Source organism: Neofelis nebulosa, chromosome 13 (genome assembly GCF_028018385.1).
Source record: "Neofelis nebulosa isolate mNeoNeb1 chromosome 13, mNeoNeb1.pri, whole genome shotgun sequence".
In the NCBI taxonomy this organism is placed as follows: Eukaryota; Metazoa; Chordata; class Mammalia; order Carnivora; family Felidae; genus Neofelis; species Neofelis nebulosa.
This window is the reverse complement of record NC_080794.1, coordinates 69,352,230-69,372,333: the sequence shown is the minus strand read 5'-3', so window position 1 is coordinate 69,372,333 and position 20,104 is coordinate 69,352,230. Positions and strand designations below refer to the sequence as shown.

The following is a 20,104-nucleotide window of genomic DNA, read 5'->3' as shown; positions in this document are numbered from 1 at the left end:
CCCGTCTCTACCTGGCAATCTCTTCTCCACACAGCAACCAGCGCGATCTTTTCTTTTTCAATCCAACTTTACTGAGGTAAAACATACATAGAAAATACCCACTTTCGGGCGCCTGGGTGGCTTGGTCGGTTAAGTGTCCGACTTCGGCTCAAGTCATGATCTCACGGTCCGTGAGTTCGGGCCCCCCGTCGGGCTCTGTGCTGACCGCTCAGAGCCTGGAGCCTGTTTCAGATTCTGTGTCTCCCTCTCTCTCTGCCCCTCCCCTGTTCATGCTCTGTCTCTCTGTCTCAAAAATAAATAAACGTTAAAAAAATTAAAAAAAAAAAAAAGAAAATACCCACTTTCAGAGTATAGTTTGATGAATCTTGACAAATGTTATGGACCTATGTAACCACTACCACAGTCAAGATAGAATATTTTCATCACTCAAAACTTCCTTTGTGTCCCTTTGCAGTGAGTTTTCACGCCCCCGGTCCTAGGCAATCACAAATCTGCTTTCATTTACTATAGATTAGATTTCTCTTTTCTCAGATTTTATGTCAGTGAGATCAACTTGAGCTTTAAAAATTCGGGTCTTGTTCTTAAGGTTTCTAATGACTTTCTAATTCGGGTAGAATAAAGTTCAAGTACATTACCATGGCCTGCCAAGCCTCATATGGTCTGGCCCCTGTTTTCTTCTTCTGCCTGTTCTCCCGCCTCTCTCTCTCCTTCTCTACGTAGTCCATTGTGGGGGAGGACAGCACTTTTTTGCATACCTTTAACTCACCCTGCTCATTTATGTCTTAGGCTCTGCATTCACCATTATTTCTCTTAAAATGCCTTTTCCCTCGTCTGGCTTTTTCTTGGCATTCAGATCCTTGCCGGATTACCTTAATCTAAGAGGCTTCTTAAGTTTTCTCTAAGAGTTGACTCAACTCTTTTTTATCCACGATCCTTCTCGTTCTCTGAAATTAGCACATATGTTTGTTGACTGTCTTGCCTACCTTCCCCTGCTCAAATATGAGCTCGAGTATAGGAACTGAGCTGGCTTTTGGCCACTCCAAAGAATAAGCTCAAGAATCTTACCTGACACGTGGTAGGTGTTCAACATGTGTTGTTATGGGTGTTGTTTGTCTGAAGTCGATGTTCCACTGACAGGTGTTGGTTGAGTTTCACATTTCAACTTGAGTGGAAACTTTCCCTTGCCACTGACAGCCACACAGAGAGATTCATAATACCCATCCCTGAAACTAAGAGGCCTAGGTTGACCCCACAGTTAAGAAAATCAGTAGGCTCATTAAGATCCAGGAGAGATGGGGGCGCCTGGGTGGCGCAGTCGGTTAAGCGTCCGACTTCAGCCAGGTCACGATCTCGCGGTCCGATCTCGCGGTCCGTGAGTTTGAGCCCCGCGTCAGGCTCTGGGCTGATGGCTCGGAGCCTGGAGCCTGTTTCCGACTCTGTGTCTCCCTCTCTCTCTGCCCCTCCCCCGTTCATGCTCTGTCTCTCTCTGTCCCAAAAATAAATAAAAAACGTTGAAAAAAAAAATTTAAAAAAAAAATAAAAAAAAAAAAAAGATCCAGGAGAGATGAATTAATGGGCTCTAAATGTATGGCACCCAGGAGTCTTTGGCCTGCCTCCCTCATTAACTCTCTGATGTAGTTTCAATCTGAGTTTTAGAAGACACGCTGAGGAAAGGCAATGGCAAAGGGAGTGGGGAGCAGGGACCAAAATCACTTATAAAAATCTGCCAAAAGCACAAAATAGAAAAGAAAATCTTTGAGCTACAGGAGACCCAGACTGTTAAGAACCTTCTTTATGCTTGGGAGCTGGTGGCAGAGAGGAGATAAAAAGTGATTTTAGATTGTGAGTACTTGGAAAGTGACAGTGTCACCAAAAGCACAGCCTAGTGATTAGGAAGGAGATTTTCCAGCAGGGCTGTTTCAAATGTGGAGTGGAACAGGTTCAGAATTACAGCCCCAAACGGAATGTTCCTGGTAAAATGTATTCTATAGAAATAAGACATCCAGAGTAATTTGGGGCTGTATTTTTGGGACTTTTAGACTGATTGCCTGGAGGGCTCAGCTAGGATTTCTTTTCTCTGAAGAGCGCATTGTACACTTAGATGGGGTATTACAGGTCATGGTCCACCTGCCACCAAAGCCTCAGAATTGGGTTCCCAAGAGGCGAGATGTGAGCTGAGCCTGTGACAAATCCTGGGTCCCTAGGGAAAGCAGAGTGTTCTGTAGAGAGAGGCTGTGACTTCTTTATGGATTCAGTTGACAGTTCTCTAGTGGAGTTAAGCAGCCAGCTACCCCCAGGAGATTCTTCACTCTGCTTTCTGCTCCTTTGCACTGGCTGTGACTCCCCATGCTGTGCTGGATTGGAGTGCAGCTCAATGCCCCCAGACTCAGCCTGTTGGTGCAGAGCCCTCTCTCTCCCAGGCTGTTGACTCTTTACTAAGAATCTAATGGATTTCTAGCTCCAGTTCAGGGTCATAAATAGCATAAATGTGTGAGTTCAGGCGTGGATTTGGAGGATACTGTTTAAGACCTTGGCTGCTGCCTTATTGATAAAAGGTCTGATTTGGCTTTTCAGTACAATACTCAGATTAGGGGCCCTAGGGATAAGGGTACCATGAAGATGAGACCCAAAGGCTGTCAGTGCAGAGGATGGGGAAAAGAGGAGGTGGAATGAGATGCTGGTTGACTCTTAAATAATCTCACAGTTTTTTAGTTGATTTAATTCATGGTGGGGGGGGGGCATATATCCTGTCATTTAGTAATTTTTCATTGGTCAACCACAATGCTCAGAAGACAGTAGTGGTTAATGGATCGGTTAAATCCAACAGACATTTATTGAACACTTACAATGGCCAAAGGATTTTGTTGGTTAAAATAAGAAATACAAGAATAAGACAAAAGAAAGGTAACTTGGAGCTAGAGGTCCGCAATGGGCTTCAGGAATCTGTGAATTCCCTAAAATTGAACACTAAACTCTGTGTGCATATGCCTTTGTGTAATTTTCCTTGGGATGGAGTCCTTAACTTGCCTCAGCTGCTCAAAATCTGAACCTGATCCTGAAGAGATTAAAGACGAGAGATCTAGTTGCTCCTAGTATTGACCAGTTGATGATATGCCATGCCCTGTGACTGTGTGTGAGTAAATACACAAAGGATGGTTTCCAAACATGTATGCTGCACCCTTCATTGTCTGTAAGTCAGCTGCTAGGTCTTGGTGGTTTCAAGGTACAGTTCTGTATTTTCTTAACGTGGAAAGATAAGGAAAATAGATGCCTTTGTGACAAACTGTACTTTGACTCTTCCGAATTGGGGATAACTCTGCAAAGATACTCTGGTATTTCTGACATGGTAGGTAATGGGAGAAAAGAAGGGAAGAAGGCTGGAAAGAAGGAAGGAAGGGAGAGGTAGACAAAGTGCCCCTGCCTGGGCAGAATGTGCATAACAGTTAGCGAGCCCTGTCCTGTGTCCTGCAGGAGTTGGCAGTGGCATTATAATAGACCTCTCTATTAAGTTTTGGTGATTTGACTTTGACGGATGTTCAAAGCTGGTCAGGTAGAAAAGTTTAACTTAAAAAAGTAAAGATAAACCACTTCACATTGGTTTTCTTTGAGCATTGATGCAGGCTCTATAACTTCCTTGCACAAATGGAAGAAGGAAAAAAGAAAAGCCACAGAATATTCTCCTCACACCAGCTGGGGGCAATCCAGTACTGCAAATGTGAGAGTGGAGGAAAAAGTGCACCAGAAAGAGCACGTCTAATGTTGCTGCTACCGCCTGAACTGGTGTCTTTTCTTCTCAAATTAATTTATCTCGGGGCTCTGAAAGCCATAGCAACAGAGCAGTGCTGAAGTGACCAAGCCAGAATACCCTCTATTTTTTGGAACAGCCAGGACCAGATATCAAATAATCCTTGATCAGGCCGGGTGGAGAGGGAGCATCACAATCTTCTAGACTGTTGGGTGGTGAAGTAGGTGGCAAGCATCTGGTTCAAGATTGCAAACCAGGTGCTCCCTTAGCCAGGGATGTTTCCTCTGTGGGGGACACAAAAGTCCCTCCATAAAGCCATGGGACTAGGCTAATCCCCTGAGAGTTAGGCATGTCTTGGAATGCCATGACGATAGTCACATTAATCTGATTATGCGGTTTATAAATAAACCCAAGATACTTCTGGCATTGTTCCTAGGTCAATTCCTAGGAATTGTTCCTAGACCTGTTTTCAAAAGGTCTTGTAAGTCCTAATGTAAAGCATTGCTTCATGTTTCGAGCATTTATTGACTGCCTTTTTTAGATTCTGTGCTGGGTTCCACAGAAGACTCAAAGTAGCACTTAAAGTTTTCTCTTTGTAGAGTTTCTCTCTTAGGGAGGTGGTTTCTTATTTGTTGAGTTTATCTCTTAGGGAGATAAAACTGTAGGTACCTCAGACAGATAAGACAAGATTGCAAGTGGTCAAGTAAACAGCTGTAAATCAGAGAAGGAGGGGAACCTGATAGCCTGTCGTTGTCAGGAAAACTTTCATGGAAAAATGGTTTGATATCTCTTCTTTATCCTGTCTTAGCATCTATCTGAGTGCAATGCAACACTGTCCTGGAACTTCTGGAACATGTAGCAGTACCCGTCCTCGTCTTCCTCTTGGGCAAAAGGAAGCCAAGCATTTAGTTCCCACTGATTCTTTTTATTTGTATTTTTAATTTTCTTTTCATATTTATTTATTTTTGAGAGAGAGAGAGAGAGAAAGAGCACAAGCAGGAGAGGGGCAGAGAGAGAAGGAGACACAGATTCCGAAGCAGGCTCCAGGCTCTGAGCTGTCAGCACAGAGCCCAAGGTGGGGCTCAAACTCACAAGCTATAAGATGAGCCAAAGTCGGACACTTAGCTGACTGAGACACCCAGGCGCCCCCCCCCCCCACCTTGTGCCACTGATTCTTTTTATAAGGGAAACCCTTCTTCCTCTTACGGAACATTATAAAGTAAAAATTCCTTTTGTGAAAACTTTCTATGAAATTTCCATGCAAAACTGCTCTTTATTACTATCTTTCTCCCTTGAGAGTTTACCTTCTGTGTTGGCCGTGAGGAAGGCCCTGTTGTGACCCACGGTTTTATTTCACCAGTATTTGGGCTGCTTTTCTTCCTGAGATTCATTTGTTGTTTGTCATTTACTCTATCCTATATAAATTTAATCACTGTATCTCTGTAGCTTTCTGAATATCTGCTGGCTGAGACTTACGGAGCAGAATGAAAGTAATAACAGAGATACATTGGTGATTCCAAAAACTCAAGTCGATAAGATTAGAAAATAATCTTTTTGAGAGATGAAAAGAGATGTGGGTTCAGACACAAACTTGTAGTTTTTGACAACTCTGTACCAGAACTATTTTAAATGAAATTCGTGTAAGATTTATTATCCTGTATTTGAAAACTGTTGATAGCTTCATCAGAGAATTTGATCGAGATTGTTACACACAGACATCAAGTCCCTTAAATTTTCATTTAGATTGTTATTACCAGTACATTTTGTCTACAGGTATGACTTTTATATTGAATAATACTGATCCTGATAATTCTCTGACATGGATACTATGTCAGTCATCTGATAGATGTTAGGACAGTTTTCACACGCAGCTTCTTCTGTACAACAGAGACCAAGTTCTCCCGTGGAGGGTGGCTGGGAGGTGCCATCTGACTTCTTCAGAGCCCTCCCAGTCTGACCAAACCTTCTTTTCAGACTTCATATCCATCCTTCCTCCTCACTGTAACCTGGCTGCCTACTGTATTATAGCTAAACTCATTCTGCTTCTTTTCTTTGTTATTGATATCAATTAGGCCTGAACTATCCTTCATCCTCTTGAACATCTCACCTGCTGTTCATATTCTACACACCATTGCCTCAGGCACCATTTTCTCCCCAAAGCCTTTTTCTGATCCAGCGTTGAACATAGTCGTGTCAGCCTCTCAAACTTCATATTCCGTCTGTATTGATCTTATGACTGTTAAAATAGTCTCTCTTTATGGTAATCAACAGAAAGATCTTAAGCTATATATCTCATAATGGCAAAGACCAAAATTTAGTCAGTGTAAGTCTTTCATAAGCTACATCTCGTGTTTTTCAGATAGAGTACTAAAATATTTCTTGAATGACCAAATGGCAATCAAGGCAGTAGAACAGGCCTAAATCAAAGGGGCCCCCACCTTCACCAATTTGGCAGCTGTCTTATACTTAGTGGACCCCAGGTATCTGTGGAATGAAAGGTGCGTGCATGGATGGATGGTTGAATGGGATGGATGGATGAATGGGATGCATGGATGCCCTGAAACTGGACTTTAGGTGACCTTTTTGATTATATGCTTTCATGACACTCATTTCTCCTCTTCTCAGCCCTACTGCTCACTGCACCTTCACCTGAAGGTCTCTGAGAACCCCTACACCTCAGGGATCATCGCCAGCAGAGACACAGCCCCCAGCATCATAGTGGCTTCAGGTAAGAAGCTTGCCTGGTTGGCTTGCTGTGGAAGATTGCATTTATTTTCAGAAGCTAGATATCTGTGCTGGAAACTTAATGAGTAAGCAAAAAGATATTTTGAAAGTCAACCTAAAGCCATTGACCCCGAAGCAACTCTGCAGAAAAACCCTGCTCAGATACAGTGTTTACAGTGTAAGTCCATCTCGAGCAGTGGAGATGGCCATTACAGCCCATTGTTAGCTTTTGTGAAAAGCTCCTTTCACTACTGATGATGTGCTCTTTCTAGGTAACATAGGTTCCGAATTGTCAGACAGCGACATCAGCATGTTTGTCTCTTCAGATGCAGGGAACACCTGGAGGCAGGTGAGAAAGTATCCTGGGTCAAGTTGCTGCAGTTTAAATGACATAAAAATTGGGGCGCCTGGGTGGCGCAGTCGGTTAAGCGTCCGACTTCAGCCAGGTCACGATCTCGCGGTCCGTGAGTTCGAGCCCCGCGTCAGGCTCTGGGCTGATGGCTCGGAGCCTGGAGCCTGTTTCTGATTCTGTGTCTCCCTCTCTCTCTGCCCCTCCCCCGTTCATGTTCTGTCTCTCTCTGTCCCAAAAATAAATAAAAAAACGTTGAAAAAAAAAATTTTAAAAAAAAAAATAAAATAAAATAAATAAATGACATAAAAATTGTTCAACTGGGTTAAATTCTGAGAACTCATTCAGCTGTACATAAATCCTAAAGCTTGTCAATGTATTTATTTTCCTGTTTTGTTTTATGAGAGTCTTAAAGTTTAGCAAATATTTGTGCAATTTGTTTGTTTGTTTTGTCATTCAGTAAAAATGACCCTTTTTCAGAGTCTCTATGTAAGAAAGCTTATAAGTGACAATGAAACCAAATCAGATCTGAAAGAATTTTTTTCCATAAAAGGACACCAGGATCCTAAAGAGTTTATCATATTGGGAACATGGAAGCTGGAGGGTAGATTGTATACCCAGCACTGAGCTGCCCCCATAAATTCCCCTTGCCTCAGAGTCAGAATATAGAGGAATGCAATGATTCTGAAATAGCCATTACCCAGGTGGTGTTCTGAAATGTCTATATGTTATGTGCAGAAGACAGAGTCATAACCATCAGGGTGCATATGTTAGGAAAAGTAGAATTGGAATCACTGTAAACCAACATGTTTAGCTTAAATGCTTCCTCTCTTTCTTCTAAATGAAAATTAGACACCCATAGCTTATAAAACAGGCATTTAATGAGATTTAGCAATCATAACAAGATATGTGCCTAATGCACGGTTGTTACACTTCAATAAATATGTTTTAATAACCTACTGACGTTTAATTATCATACAGTAACTAGCCCCGTAAATTGAAATCTAATGCACAGGTAATCACACAGAAGTGAGAACTCCCTGCTTTATGTTTTAGATAGAGATGCCCATGTTATAGTCCAAGTTACCATTTCCTAGCTTCTGACCCCTTATGGACCCTCTGTATGATTCACATGGTTTGAGGAGAACAAGGCAGGAAAGATGCTTGCTTAAGAATCCCCAGGGCTATTGCTGGAGCCTGCTTCAGATTCTGTGTCTCCCCCTGTCTCTGCCCCTCCCCCACTCATGCTCTGTCTCTCTCTGTCAAAAATAAATAAACATTAACAAAATTAAAAAAAAAATAAAAAGAATCCCCAGGGCTAGTGATCTTGGAGGTATGTAGGAACATGGACTATTAAGCTTCCTCTGGAGAATAGCTCGAAAGCCAGGATCCCATTTTGTTTCTTCCAACACCCCAAACAAAGGAAAGGACTTTTTACATCTGTAATCCTGGGGTACGTCTTAGATATAAGAAACAAAGGGAAAAACAATCATGTCTGTAGTGTAACTGCAGACAAGGTGACACCAACAAAGCAATTATGAAAAAACCGTGCATATCTCATATAGTGAGGACACGAAATTTGTTTGTAGCCCATCTCCATTTGACTTCAAATTGGTTTCTCCACTTTTGGAGAAAAACCTAAATGACGCGTGTACCCAAAGATGATTCCATTTGGATCAGAACTCCTATATGGCTTGCTAGAGAATCTATGAATTGAACCAGAACAGCTTTCCTCTGAAATACTTGGAAAACTTGAAATAATTACATCTGGAAAGGGCCCTATAACTCCGCAGGTCTCGGACCCGTGAATTACTACACACATGGTCTTGGGTAAGTCACCACATCTCTCTAAATGTTAGTTTTCTCATCTGTAGAAACGAGAATGCTGGGGTAAAGTTATCTCTAAGGCTTCTTCCATCCAAAGATGTTACACAATATGATGGTTACCCTACATTCTGAGAAGTGGGTCCTAAGTGGGAATCAACAGAACTTGCCATAAAAATATGGGAATAGAAGCATGAATACATAACTATTAATTCTTCAGGTTCATTTGTGGCACACCTAAAATCATTTTGTACAGTGCCAGTGGTATATGCATCCCACCTTGGGAAGCATTATTTATTTATAAGTGTCTTTCCAAAGAGGTGGGGACACCTTGGTGTATCATGGGAAGGACTTTTCCTCCTCATATGAAGGCTAATTCTCTGAACTCTGGGTGTGTGTCCATGTGGATGTTTTCCTCTTGCAGATCTTTGAAGAAGAGCACAGCGTTTTGTATCTGGATCAAGGTGGAGTCCTGGTTGCTATGAAGCACACGTCTCTCCCGATTCGACATCTCTGGTAATGGCACTGATCATGAGTCATGCACCCGATGGTTCCATACTGCTAAGACCAGTTGAGGAGTCAGGCTATCAGTTGGTGACGGTGTTTGCGATAAACTGTCAAAGTCTACTAGAACAGCATCTATGCCTTTGCTCTATTAAAATAAGACATCGCCAGCGGTTTCACAAGAGGAGGAAAGGAGACAGAGAGAAGGAGGGAAGGAGGTGGGGGTAGGGCTGGAGGGAAGGATATTGAGAAAGACCGAGATTCTACCCCTGAGAGAAGAGCTGCATTATGGTTTTCGAATATGACAGTGCCCTCCCCAGTACCTTACTCTTTGAGCACACTTGTGGGTACAGTGGTGTGTCAGGTAAAATAGGTAGAAGTCAAGAGAGGCTTAACGTGTGTCTGTTATGTGTGTTCTGCACAGAGATCAGCAGTTCGGGGCAAATCTGTCCCTATCTCATTTCCCCCTGATTCTATTGGGGGAAGGAGGTTACCAGTCTGCACCTCTACCGGTAGGTCTTGCCCAGATGGACATTTAAGGCCTAACTTCCAGAATGGTTTCTAGTAGACTCCTTCATCTCTGTTTTTGAAAAGGGCTCTCTCCACAGTGCAAGCTTGTTCAAAACCAAAAGCCTGATTTTCCGCCTGGTGTGAGTTACTTAGGAGACTGAAGAGAAAACTGTGGAAATAAGAGAAATGGAGGCTTAGCGTGGGGGAAGGCATCCGCAGGGAAACACAGAACAGAGGAAACATCCTGGGTGACCTTCAGAGTTGCAGACTTCTCTTACTCGCAAGAGCCAGTCCTGTACCCATTCACTCAAGGAGTCAGCCAGGATGCAAAACAGTGTTAAGAGGGAAGCCACCAAGGGTTTGATCTCTTGGAGGCAGCTGGTTCAAGTCCATCTAAGTAGGTCTTACAAGGCCATTGCTCTTCAGAATCACGAGTAAAACTTGCTGCTAGATTGCACTGAGGTTTTGGAGAGCGTCACATTGAGATCTAAGATCTAATAAAATATCCAAATTAAAAAAAAATTCTATCAAAGACTTATTATCATTCCCATTTCATGCAGCTCTCCCCTTATGGCTGTTATAATACATCTGGGTCCCGAATCGCTTGGCTAACTGTATTTCTACCTTCTGATGTAATTAAGAGTACGTATTCACATAAAAGGCTCACTTTGACAGTGTCCCCAGTACTTTTAAAATGTATTCTTCCCTGGCTGATAGTATTTTTCCTCTGAAAGGATTTTTTTTTCTTTTGAGATATGATGCCTGTTATTTTTTTCTTTCATTAGGTTGAGTTTTGATGAAGGGAGATCTTGGAGCAAATACAGTTTCACATCTATTCCACTCTTTGTGGATGGGGTTTTGGGCGAGCCTGGGGAAGAGACTCTAATCATGACGTAAGTGGAAAACTATGATGTCCTCTAGTCTTAATAGAAATCCAGGAATATGTTGTGTTTAGCAAAGCCTATTCACTTTGCTACTCTTATATTTGAAATTGCTAGCAAGGTCAGTACACCTGACTTCATGATTCCTCCGCAAAGGGGAAAGAAAAATGTGGGCGTGGCCAATTTCTTGGCTCTTTACTCATTAGGAGACCCATACTGAGGGCTGGCAGCACAAGGGCACAGTCTATTTTTTCCTATGCTGAATGGGTTTAGGGAAATTAGAAATTATTATTTCAACAGAAAATAAAACTATAAATTTAAAACTTTAATAATAAACTCAATATATAGAAAATCACAGGCATATAAGAATGATTTCACTTTAAGGCAGAACGCAGAGCTTGATCAAAACCCCACAAAGGATTTTATTTTTCCCTGGCTCTTTACCTAACCCAATTGTGAGGCGTATTAGGAAAACTGTGAGAACAATCTGTTCTTGTGAAATTGCATTTGCACTCATTCTTGTCTGGAAAGTGACGATCATTAATTTGTGAAAGACTTGATTAATGAGTTGCCTGCTTAAGGGTTTCAAAACATGAGCTTTGAATTTGAAATATGAAACGGTGAGTTTTTTTTCTTCCCCTGGAAAATTAGACATGGAAAACAGAGAGAAGGTTTTAAAGTAGTCGACCTTGTGATCAAAAATCATAGTGAGTAGTTGGTACATTTTCTAATTTTTTCTTCCCCTTTTTTAATGATAGAAAAGATCAACATAAATTTAATATGCCTAATAGCTACCCTTTGCCCCTGGTATACATAGCTCAATTAGCAATTTGTTCCATAATTTATCTTTATTCAGTTTTCATATTTGCAAAACTCGGATGAAAAAACACTGACTGAAAAGGCTACCTTGTGGCTTTTATCCGCGGATATCTATGGTTGGTGATTCAAATGCCTCATTATATACCCGAATTTCTCTGAATAAGGAGAGTGGAGTGCACAGTGTAGGAAGCAGTTCTAACTAGTTGGCCCCATTGACCACATTCCCTAGGGACTGGTGGGAAGGTAAAATAGCATGGAAACCATGGGAACCAGGGATATTAGCAAGAGAACCTACAAGTGTAATCTTGGACCACATAGAATGCAGCATTTGTAATGTTTTTCTTACTTTCTTTTTTCTTTTCTGTCAACCAACCATTCTTGTGGTACGATACGCAGAAGTGGGTTTTTAAGTCAGACACCCTGTGTTCTGAATCAGCCAGGTCTTAGTTGTTTCTTTGCATATTAACAATACTCTCTGGGCCTGAAATTACTCAGATGTGATAGGGTGCCAATAATAGTAACCCTCCTCATACATGTGCTTTGAGGATTGACTGATATGATCAATGTAACGTGTTTAGCATCATACTAAGTTCATAGCAAACGCCCGGCAAACGCTAGCTATGGGCCCTGTTACTCTTGTGATTATTTTTATCATTTTGAACTCTATAGAGTGTTTGGACACTTCAGCCACCGCTCCGAATGGCAGCTGGTCAAGGTGGACTACAAGTCCATTTTTGATAGACGGTGTGCCGAGGAGGACTACCGACCCTGGCAGCTGCACAGCCAGGTAGGACGAGGACAGCTGAGGTTAAGTCCTGGGTGGAAGGCATGGGTCATGTTGGGGGAAAGCTGGCCATTAAAATGTAGGAATAGGGGGTTCTCTAGGTTACACTGCCCATCTACCGCTTTCTTGCATGTTTTGTGTTCCACAGCGGTGAGCAAACTCAACATTTATAGCTTGTGGTGAAGTAATTTCTTTTTTTTCTTTATTGTCCTAGGAGATAATGAGATAAAATTCAAATGTGCTTGGCTTAGACTTACAACTCAAAATGAAATACCAACTCAGCATGCAGATCCAAACATAATTTATCTGAGCATGTCATATGGTTGCAGGGTAGGGGCAGGGGTGACAAAAGGATCTTCAGTTTTATCTAGCAAAGCAGAGATGTAAAATAATAAAATTATGCACGGTGAGCAGTGCCAGTAAAATCCTCTCCTGTTGCCCTGTGATTCCCTGGGATTGGGTAGTGCCTCTTGCCTCCTCCAAAGGTACTCTGGGTACAAGGGGGCAGAATTATTAATAGGAAACTTTCCTTCATTCTGGCCCCTCCCCTGATCAGCTCGTATCAGAATGCTTGGCCAAAAGCATTTTTCTGTTGATTTCCCAAGGTGGAAGTCATTCTACAGGTCTCTCTGAGGACATGGCAGAGGTTCTCACTGCACAGCCACCGCCATACTCAGGGAGGAACCCATCATCTCCCCAAACCTAGACTAAATACACTTGACCCTTGAACAATAGGGGTTTGAAATGTGCAGGTCTGGGGTGCCTGGGTGGCGCAGTCGGTTAAGCGTCCGACTTCAGCCAGGTCACGATCTCGCGGTCCGTGAGTTCGAGCCCCGCGTCGGGCTCTGGGCTGATGGCTCGGAGCCTGGAGCCTGTTTCCGATTCTGTGTCTCCCTCTCTCTCTGCCCCTCCCCCGTTCATGCTCTGTCTCTCTCTGTCCCAAAAATAAATAAAAAACGTTGAAAAAAAATTAAAAAAAAAAAAAAAAAAGAAATGTGCAGGTCCACTGACAAGCAGACTTTTTTTCAATAAATACAGTACAATGCTTTAAGTGTATTTTTCTCTTACTTACGATTTTTTCATAACATTTTCTTTTCTCTGGCTTACTTTATTGTAAGAACACCATATACAATACACATAACATACAAAGATGTGTTATTCAACTACTTATGTAATCAGTAAGGCTTTCAGTCAACAGTAAGCTATTGATAATTAAGTTTTGGGGGAGTCAAAAGTCACATATGGATTTTTTACTGTGCGAGATGGTCAGCACCTCTCACTCCTGTGTTGTTCAAGGGTCAAAGTAACATATTTACATATAGATGTGTCGTGGAGCCAGTTAAAGTGAATTTGCTCAAGAAACACAGTGTATACTAGCCTGGACAAAACTTTTTTCTGTCCTTGAGACACAAAGAAAGCTGCGTTTGACAGTAAGGGCTGCATCAGTTAGCATCATATACTCTTCGCAGACTCAGTAATAAAACTATTACGTACATTGCTGTTACTTTCCCTTTTGAGATGTGCAATCACTATGCTATTCAAAGATTTTATTTATTTTGTGGAGAAATACTGAGTTTACTTCTCTCACTTGTCTGGTAGTTGGACATAAAATCAGTGCCATAAAGCTGTGTGGGCAGAGGCATAATAAATTGAGGCAAAATGGATCTTTATACTTCTTAGGAAAACCCTTCTTTCATATGCTCATAAATGACCAAATGCATAAATCTTTTATTACAGAAGAATTAGACTTAATTACCAGAGATTTCTTGGCAATACATTTGTTACAAGCTGAATCTTGGCTATCTGTGTGTCCCTCATAGCACTGGACCTCAAACCTCGCCAGGTAAAGGTTTGCTGAATACATCAGGAGTGAAGGATGGTTTTTGACACACCCTCAGTGCTTCTTAGGATTGCATTTATAGTTGCATTCTACACCAGAGTTCTCGACATCAAAAAGAAAATCCCATTGGGGTGCCTGGGTGGCTCAGTCGGTTAAGCGTCCGACTTCGGCTCAGGTCATGATCTCACAGTTCGTGAGTTTGAGCCCCGCGTCGGGCTCTGTGCTGACGGCTCGGAGCCTGGAGCCTGTTTCAGATTCTGTGTCTCCCTTTCTCTCTGCCCCTCCCCTGCTCATGCTCTGTCTCTCTCTGTCTCAAAAATAAATAAACGTTAAAAAAAATTAAAAAAAAAAAAAAAGAAAATGCCATTAGTACAAAGTAGGTGACCTATGTCCACATTACACTAAGGTTTGAGAACATCTCTCTGAATGTCCTGAATTGAAGTAGGGAAGGTCCAAGTGATGTGCCCAACTGAGTGAGATCCTTGTCTCCTTACAGGGGGAAGCATGCATCATGGGAGCAAAAAGGGTATATAAGAAGCGAAAATCAGAGAGGAAGTGTATGCAAGGAAAATATGCAGGAGCTATGGAATCTGAACCTTGTGTCTGCACGGAGGCCGATTTTGACTGGTAAGCTTGTGCTGATACTCAGTGTATCAAATCTGTGTGAGTCTTAATGAAAGCTGAGGTTTGAAATAATAGTGACATATACAGAGCTAAGCGACAAGCCTCATATTCTTATGAAATTACCTTTGGAGGACAACATTTATTGGTTATGGGCATGTGTATATGGAAAAACTAGGAATTTCTTTGGACTGAAAGAGGATTCAGAAGATGTCTTGTAGCTATCCCCACATGTTTGCTAGATCTCAGGACAAAAAGGGAAACCAGATCCCCCCCTTGAGTTGCTTCAGACCACAGCACTGAAAACAGTAAGTTGACTTTTCAGAGAGCAGATATATTTGTGCTCAAGGTAAAAACTTCCTAGAATCTAGGTTCCTAGTAGTGGAACAATGAGCTTATAAAGCAGTAAGTTTGCTGTCACTGGGAGTTTTCAGTCAGTGGTTAGTTAGCTGATGATTGTGTATGCGAGCTATGGAAGACTTTTCTGATTTCAAGGCAAGGATTCAGTGGCATTGGCAGTCTATGGCTCTGTGGACGTGGTGGTATGGGAGACCTCTCCCTTTACCAGGATTAAGCTAGTATAAACCAGAAAAGTACTGAGATATTTGAGCACGATAGCATTCTTCCTGAAGCATTTGATAAGCAGAAAGCTAGCCTGTGTTGTCAGCAATGCCCTTACTTTGTTCCAGGTCAGTGTTGGCATTCAAATGAGGTTGGAAATTATTAAGGATGAGTAGGTGGTAACTCCCTTCATCATATCCACCTCATTTTCTGTTCCTTTTTCCTTTCTTCTTTTTTTTTCCTTTTTCCTTAAATTTATTTATATGTTTCAGTTTAGAGAAAACAATTGTTAAATATATATGTCAATGTTAAGTGATTAAAACTTGACATGCATAAGGAACCAAAGTTATTCCTTTAACATTGGATATCTACCTATGTAGCAATCATAGATCACTTATGTGACCGTCAAAATATCAGTGCTGGGCTGAGATACTGTGCACATACACATCATATAGCTTAGGAAATGGAAGTCTTCTCTCATGGTAGACCTCTGGAAACATCCTCTGAGTGAATAGTTCTGTACAGGCCTGCCAAAATTGGCCACCAGCTCTCAGACCAATAACCCAAGGCTGTTTCCCTCTTTTGGTAGACAAGGCAAGCCAAGAGCCAGTGCTAGATCTCTTGGGCTCAGCCAGAGGACAAGAGAACTTCAGTTACATTGGAGCTCACAAGGAATTCTGCAGGGGCCTCCTCAGCTGTAACTTCCATTGTAGCCAGTGCAACATTATTACAATGATAAAAATATATTTTTCCTAGGGGCGCCTGGGTGGCGCAGTCGGTTAAGCGTCCGACTTCAGCCAGGTCACGATCTCACGGTCCGTGAGTTCGAGCCCCGCGTCAGGCTCTGGGCTGATGGCTCGGAGCCTGGAGCCTGTTTCTGATTCTGTGTCTCCCTCTCTCTCTGCCCCTCCCCCGTTCATGCTCTGTCTCTCTCTGTCCCAAAAATAAATAAAAAACGTTGAAAAAAAAATTTAAAAAAAAATATATATATATTTTTCCTGCCCTACCTTTCAGGACTGACACCCTGAAATGCATTCATAAGGAAAACTTCCATGGAATTTTAAAGTCATTTATCCCATCCTTCTTTCCAACTGTTTCTCCTTTATCCCCTCTATTCAAAGAGGATTTGTAAAGGATGACATTTTAGCTTAGTCATTTAGCTTTGGCCTTACCAGATAGTCATTCCTTTGTAAAGAGCAAACGTATTCTAGTAGAAAACCAAAGAGAAAAAATGAGATGAGATGTCTTGATTCCCTGATGTCTCCTGGAAGTGTTGGTTTTGGGGCAGTCTTTTCCACAAGGTTCCACAGTAAATGAGTCTTTTGTTATTGTCGTGTGTTGTTTTTCTTCCTCCATTTTAAGATAATCTAGAGTAAAAGGAACACAGGGTAAGGAAGGCAATTAGGCTTTGCCCTTCCCTTATCTCTGCCTCCCCTACAGTGTTGGCCCAATTCTTATATTCATTTGTGACTGGAATCTACCTCTAACTGAAATGTATTCTGAGAAGTGGTCAATGAATCATAAACGAGGCCATTGCAAGGTTTTCTAGTCAAAAAAATGGGGGTTTTGTTACTGCATGATTTCTGAAAATATTTTGGAAGACTCACCATGACTTTGTTGAGTTTCTACCAGTAGCCAAAGCCTCAATGAGTCCACTTGACTATACCGTAATAAAAGGTGGTTGTCACTAAATGTTCCCTCTTGGCTTGGCTCTCCCCTGGACGTTCCCCCAGATGACCTTGCCTGCCATCCCCAGCACTTGTAAAATAATTCCCTGAAATGAACACCGGGTATCCTGCAGGCAGCATTTCTGAAGTCTTCCTCTCCATGCTGTGTTGAACCAGCACCAAATCCAGCTGATATGTGCAGGATTCTAAGTGCCAGCTGCCTGGTGACAGGCCCCATGGCTAAGCCTGTTTCTCCCTTCCCGACCCTGTGTGCCAACATCTCACCTCCATCACACAGATGGGCCGATTCATACTAATGCTTGCTGGTGACTGCCTGTGATTTGTCTGTGCATGTGGAGGTCAATTTGTTGTCAATCTCTGTGCCCAAGTTCATCTTCCAGAAGCCAAGAATATCAGGCCACACAGAGGGCTCTGGAAGCAAGAAAGAGAGGAGGCTGGGAGAAAAATCTTTGACTCTTGCCAAGAAAGAGAGAGGCTTTCAAGCCGTCAGTCTCCACTGACAATGCTAACTGACTAGGACAAAATTTTCCTCAGAGAAATGCTCATGACATTCCTGAAGGACATTTCCTTTTCTGCTGTGACTTTGAAGCATATGGCTTGTGCACAGAGAGACCTGGCTCAGCTCTACTTGGTAGATCCAGATGTCTTGGAAAAGCACCCCAAAGACATCACCAGTAATGAGAATCGTACCACATGTGGCTGTGTTTGTGTCAGTGATGTTGACACTGAGGGTTGAGCTCCCACCACTGTGTGTTTTCTCTTTGTAGCTGTCTTGGGGCCCAGCCACCATCAGTGTTATGTATTCTCCTAATGAGAACATAATCTGCCCTCTCAGCTTAAAGCCGTTTAATTGGAACTATTGGTCATTGAGTCTTCATCTCTACACAAGCATCTCTGTTGCTTTCAAGTTATCTCTTCCGGCATTATCCTGGGTAATTGACAGATATTCCACAGGGGAAAAACACTTCCATTTTTGGAAAGGTATTGATTTGGTGAACTCTTGTTTGTTGACCACTTGGCTAGAGTAGAAGTTGGCTGTGGACTACCATGAAACCATTCTCAGTAATTTTGCCACCTACTGACAGGTTTCTTTTGGCCCTTCCCCCCACAGTGACTACGGTTATGAGCGACACAGCAATGGTCAGTGTCTGCCAGCATTTTGGTTCAATCCGTCTTCTCTGTCAAAGGATTGCAGCTTAGGACAGAGTTATCTCAACAGTACCGGGTGAGTTTCTGAAGTGATGACCTTGAGAGGTCATTCTCTGCTGTTTTTCAGCCTGTGTGAAACGTGCACAATTACTCCTGCTTGAAGACCAGGGCCTTTGCTTTACAGCACGATTTATTTGTTTTTCGTCCTTTTAGTAATGTGGCACAGATTTGTGTGAATAGTACAAATTTCGTCTGAGAATGAGACCCCACTTGCAAATAAAGAAACAAAATGGGTTCCTTAGATGGAGAAGATGATGATGATTATAATAAGTTTCTTCATTTTATGATACTTCATTTCAGAACTATTTCTGTGAAACTACCCTTTACTCTCATTGCATCTCTGTGAAGAAGGCCAAGTAAATATTTCATAGGTGCACTTCCTGTTTTATCGATGTGGAACATAGAGCGAACAAAGAAGCTCAGTGACTTATCACAAGTATAAAGCTGTTCGTGGAAGTGTGTTTCTTTTTCTTTCTGTGTCCAGTCTTGACACATTTAAGGCATGCATCCTGATCTTTGTAAATCTGGAATTACATTCTAAAAGTTTGTGTTTAATGTTCTGTGTTGTGGGGCTTATCCAATATCATTTAAGAAATACCATAAAAGAAAATATTTCATGACTTTTCCACAAGTGTAGTTGATGTGTATAGACTTTAAAAATAGTATACGGAACTTATTTGGATTCTACTCCAAACATTATGTATAAAAACATCTTTCAGCCATTTGGAGAAATTGAATATGGACTGGTGATAAGGTGATATATTCATCAGGGACAGAGAAACAGAACAAATAGGAAATTACATACATACATATATATGCATCAATATATATATACACATGTATATACATGTACATATATGTACTTGTGTGTGTGTGTGCGTGTGTGTGTCTGTGTGTAGGAATTGGATCGCAAGTCTAAGTCCCCAAGATCTGCAAGGTGACTTTGCAAGCTGGACACTGACAAGAGCTGATGGTTTGTTTGAGTCCAAGTCTGAAGGCATGAGAACAGGGAAGCCAATGGTGTAGCTGCTACTAAAGGCCAGAAGGCTCAAAACCCAGGAGAAGCCAGTGTTTCAGCCTGAATGTGAAGGCAGAAAAAAAAAAAGCCAATTTCCAGTTTGAAGGCAGGCAGGAAGAATTCCCTCTTACTCAGGAAAAGGTCAACCTTTTTGTTCTATTCAGGCCTTTACCTGATTGGACAAGGCCTCCCCACATTGGGAGAGCAACCTGCTTTACTCTATCTACTATTTAAAATGTTAACCTCATCAAAAACAGCCCTCACAGAAACACCCACAATAATATTTGACCAAATATCTGAGCACCCCATGGCCCAGTCAAATTGAGGCATAAAATTAACCATCAAAGTGGTATTAGATTATTTCTAAATATAAATATTCTTATTACTTTTATTGTGTTAACTAAATATGGTTACTTATTTAGGTGTGACAACGGTATTTTGGTTTGACTTAAAAAAAAGAAACCTTATGCTTTAAGGATATATGATGTGTGACTTTTTTTTAACTTTATCTTGAGAGAGATAGAGATAGAGACAGTGCAAGCAAGAGAAGGGCAGAGATACGAGAGAGAGAGAGAGAGAGAGAGAGAGAGAGAGAATCCCAAGCAGGTTCCACGCTGTCAGCACAGAGCCTGAAGCGGGTCTCAATCTCACAAACCATGAGATGGTGACCTGAGCCGAAATCAAGAGTCAGATGTTTAACCCACTGAGCCACCCAGGTATCCCGAAATTTGTTATAAAATGTTAAAAAACAGATAGGTATTGAAAATTTTTGAAAGTGAGTTAATGGAGGGCATGGCTATTCATTATACCCTTTCATCTCACTTGTGCATGTTTGAATATCCTGATCTTAAAATGTGAAAAAGAGAGGGAGGGAGGGAGGGAGAGAGAGGGAGAGGGGTGCCTCACCAGCAGGGCCAGATCCACATGAAAGTTGCTCTTCTCCTCTCATGCCAGCTGCACTACACAGGTGAGGACTTCCACATTTCCATTTGAGCACTTCCGTATTTGAGATTGTAACAACGTGTTT

General features: G+C 41.9%; 1 protein-coding gene across 5 annotated transcripts in view; it reads left to right on the top strand.

The window, feature by feature from the left end:
* Nucleotides 1-20,104, top strand: part of SORCS1 (sortilin related VPS10 domain containing receptor 1) — a 548,833-nt gene that overhangs the window by 401,323 nt on the left and 127,406 nt on the right. For all 5 annotated transcript variants that reach the window (XM_058697716.1, XM_058697713.1, XM_058697717.1 and 2 more), the window contains exons 11-17: nt 6,371-6,473; nt 6,742-6,818; nt 9,067-9,158; nt 10,442-10,549; nt 12,026-12,143; nt 14,477-14,607; nt 17,962-18,075. In XM_058697716.1, coding sequence (XP_058553699.1) covers nt 6,371-6,473; nt 6,742-6,818; nt 9,067-9,158; nt 10,442-10,549; nt 12,026-12,143; nt 14,477-14,607; nt 17,962-18,075 — 743 coding nt within the window. The remainder of the gene's footprint in view (nt 1-6,370; nt 6,474-6,741; nt 6,819-9,066; nt 9,159-10,441; nt 10,550-12,025; nt 12,144-14,476; nt 14,608-17,961; nt 18,076-20,104) is intronic.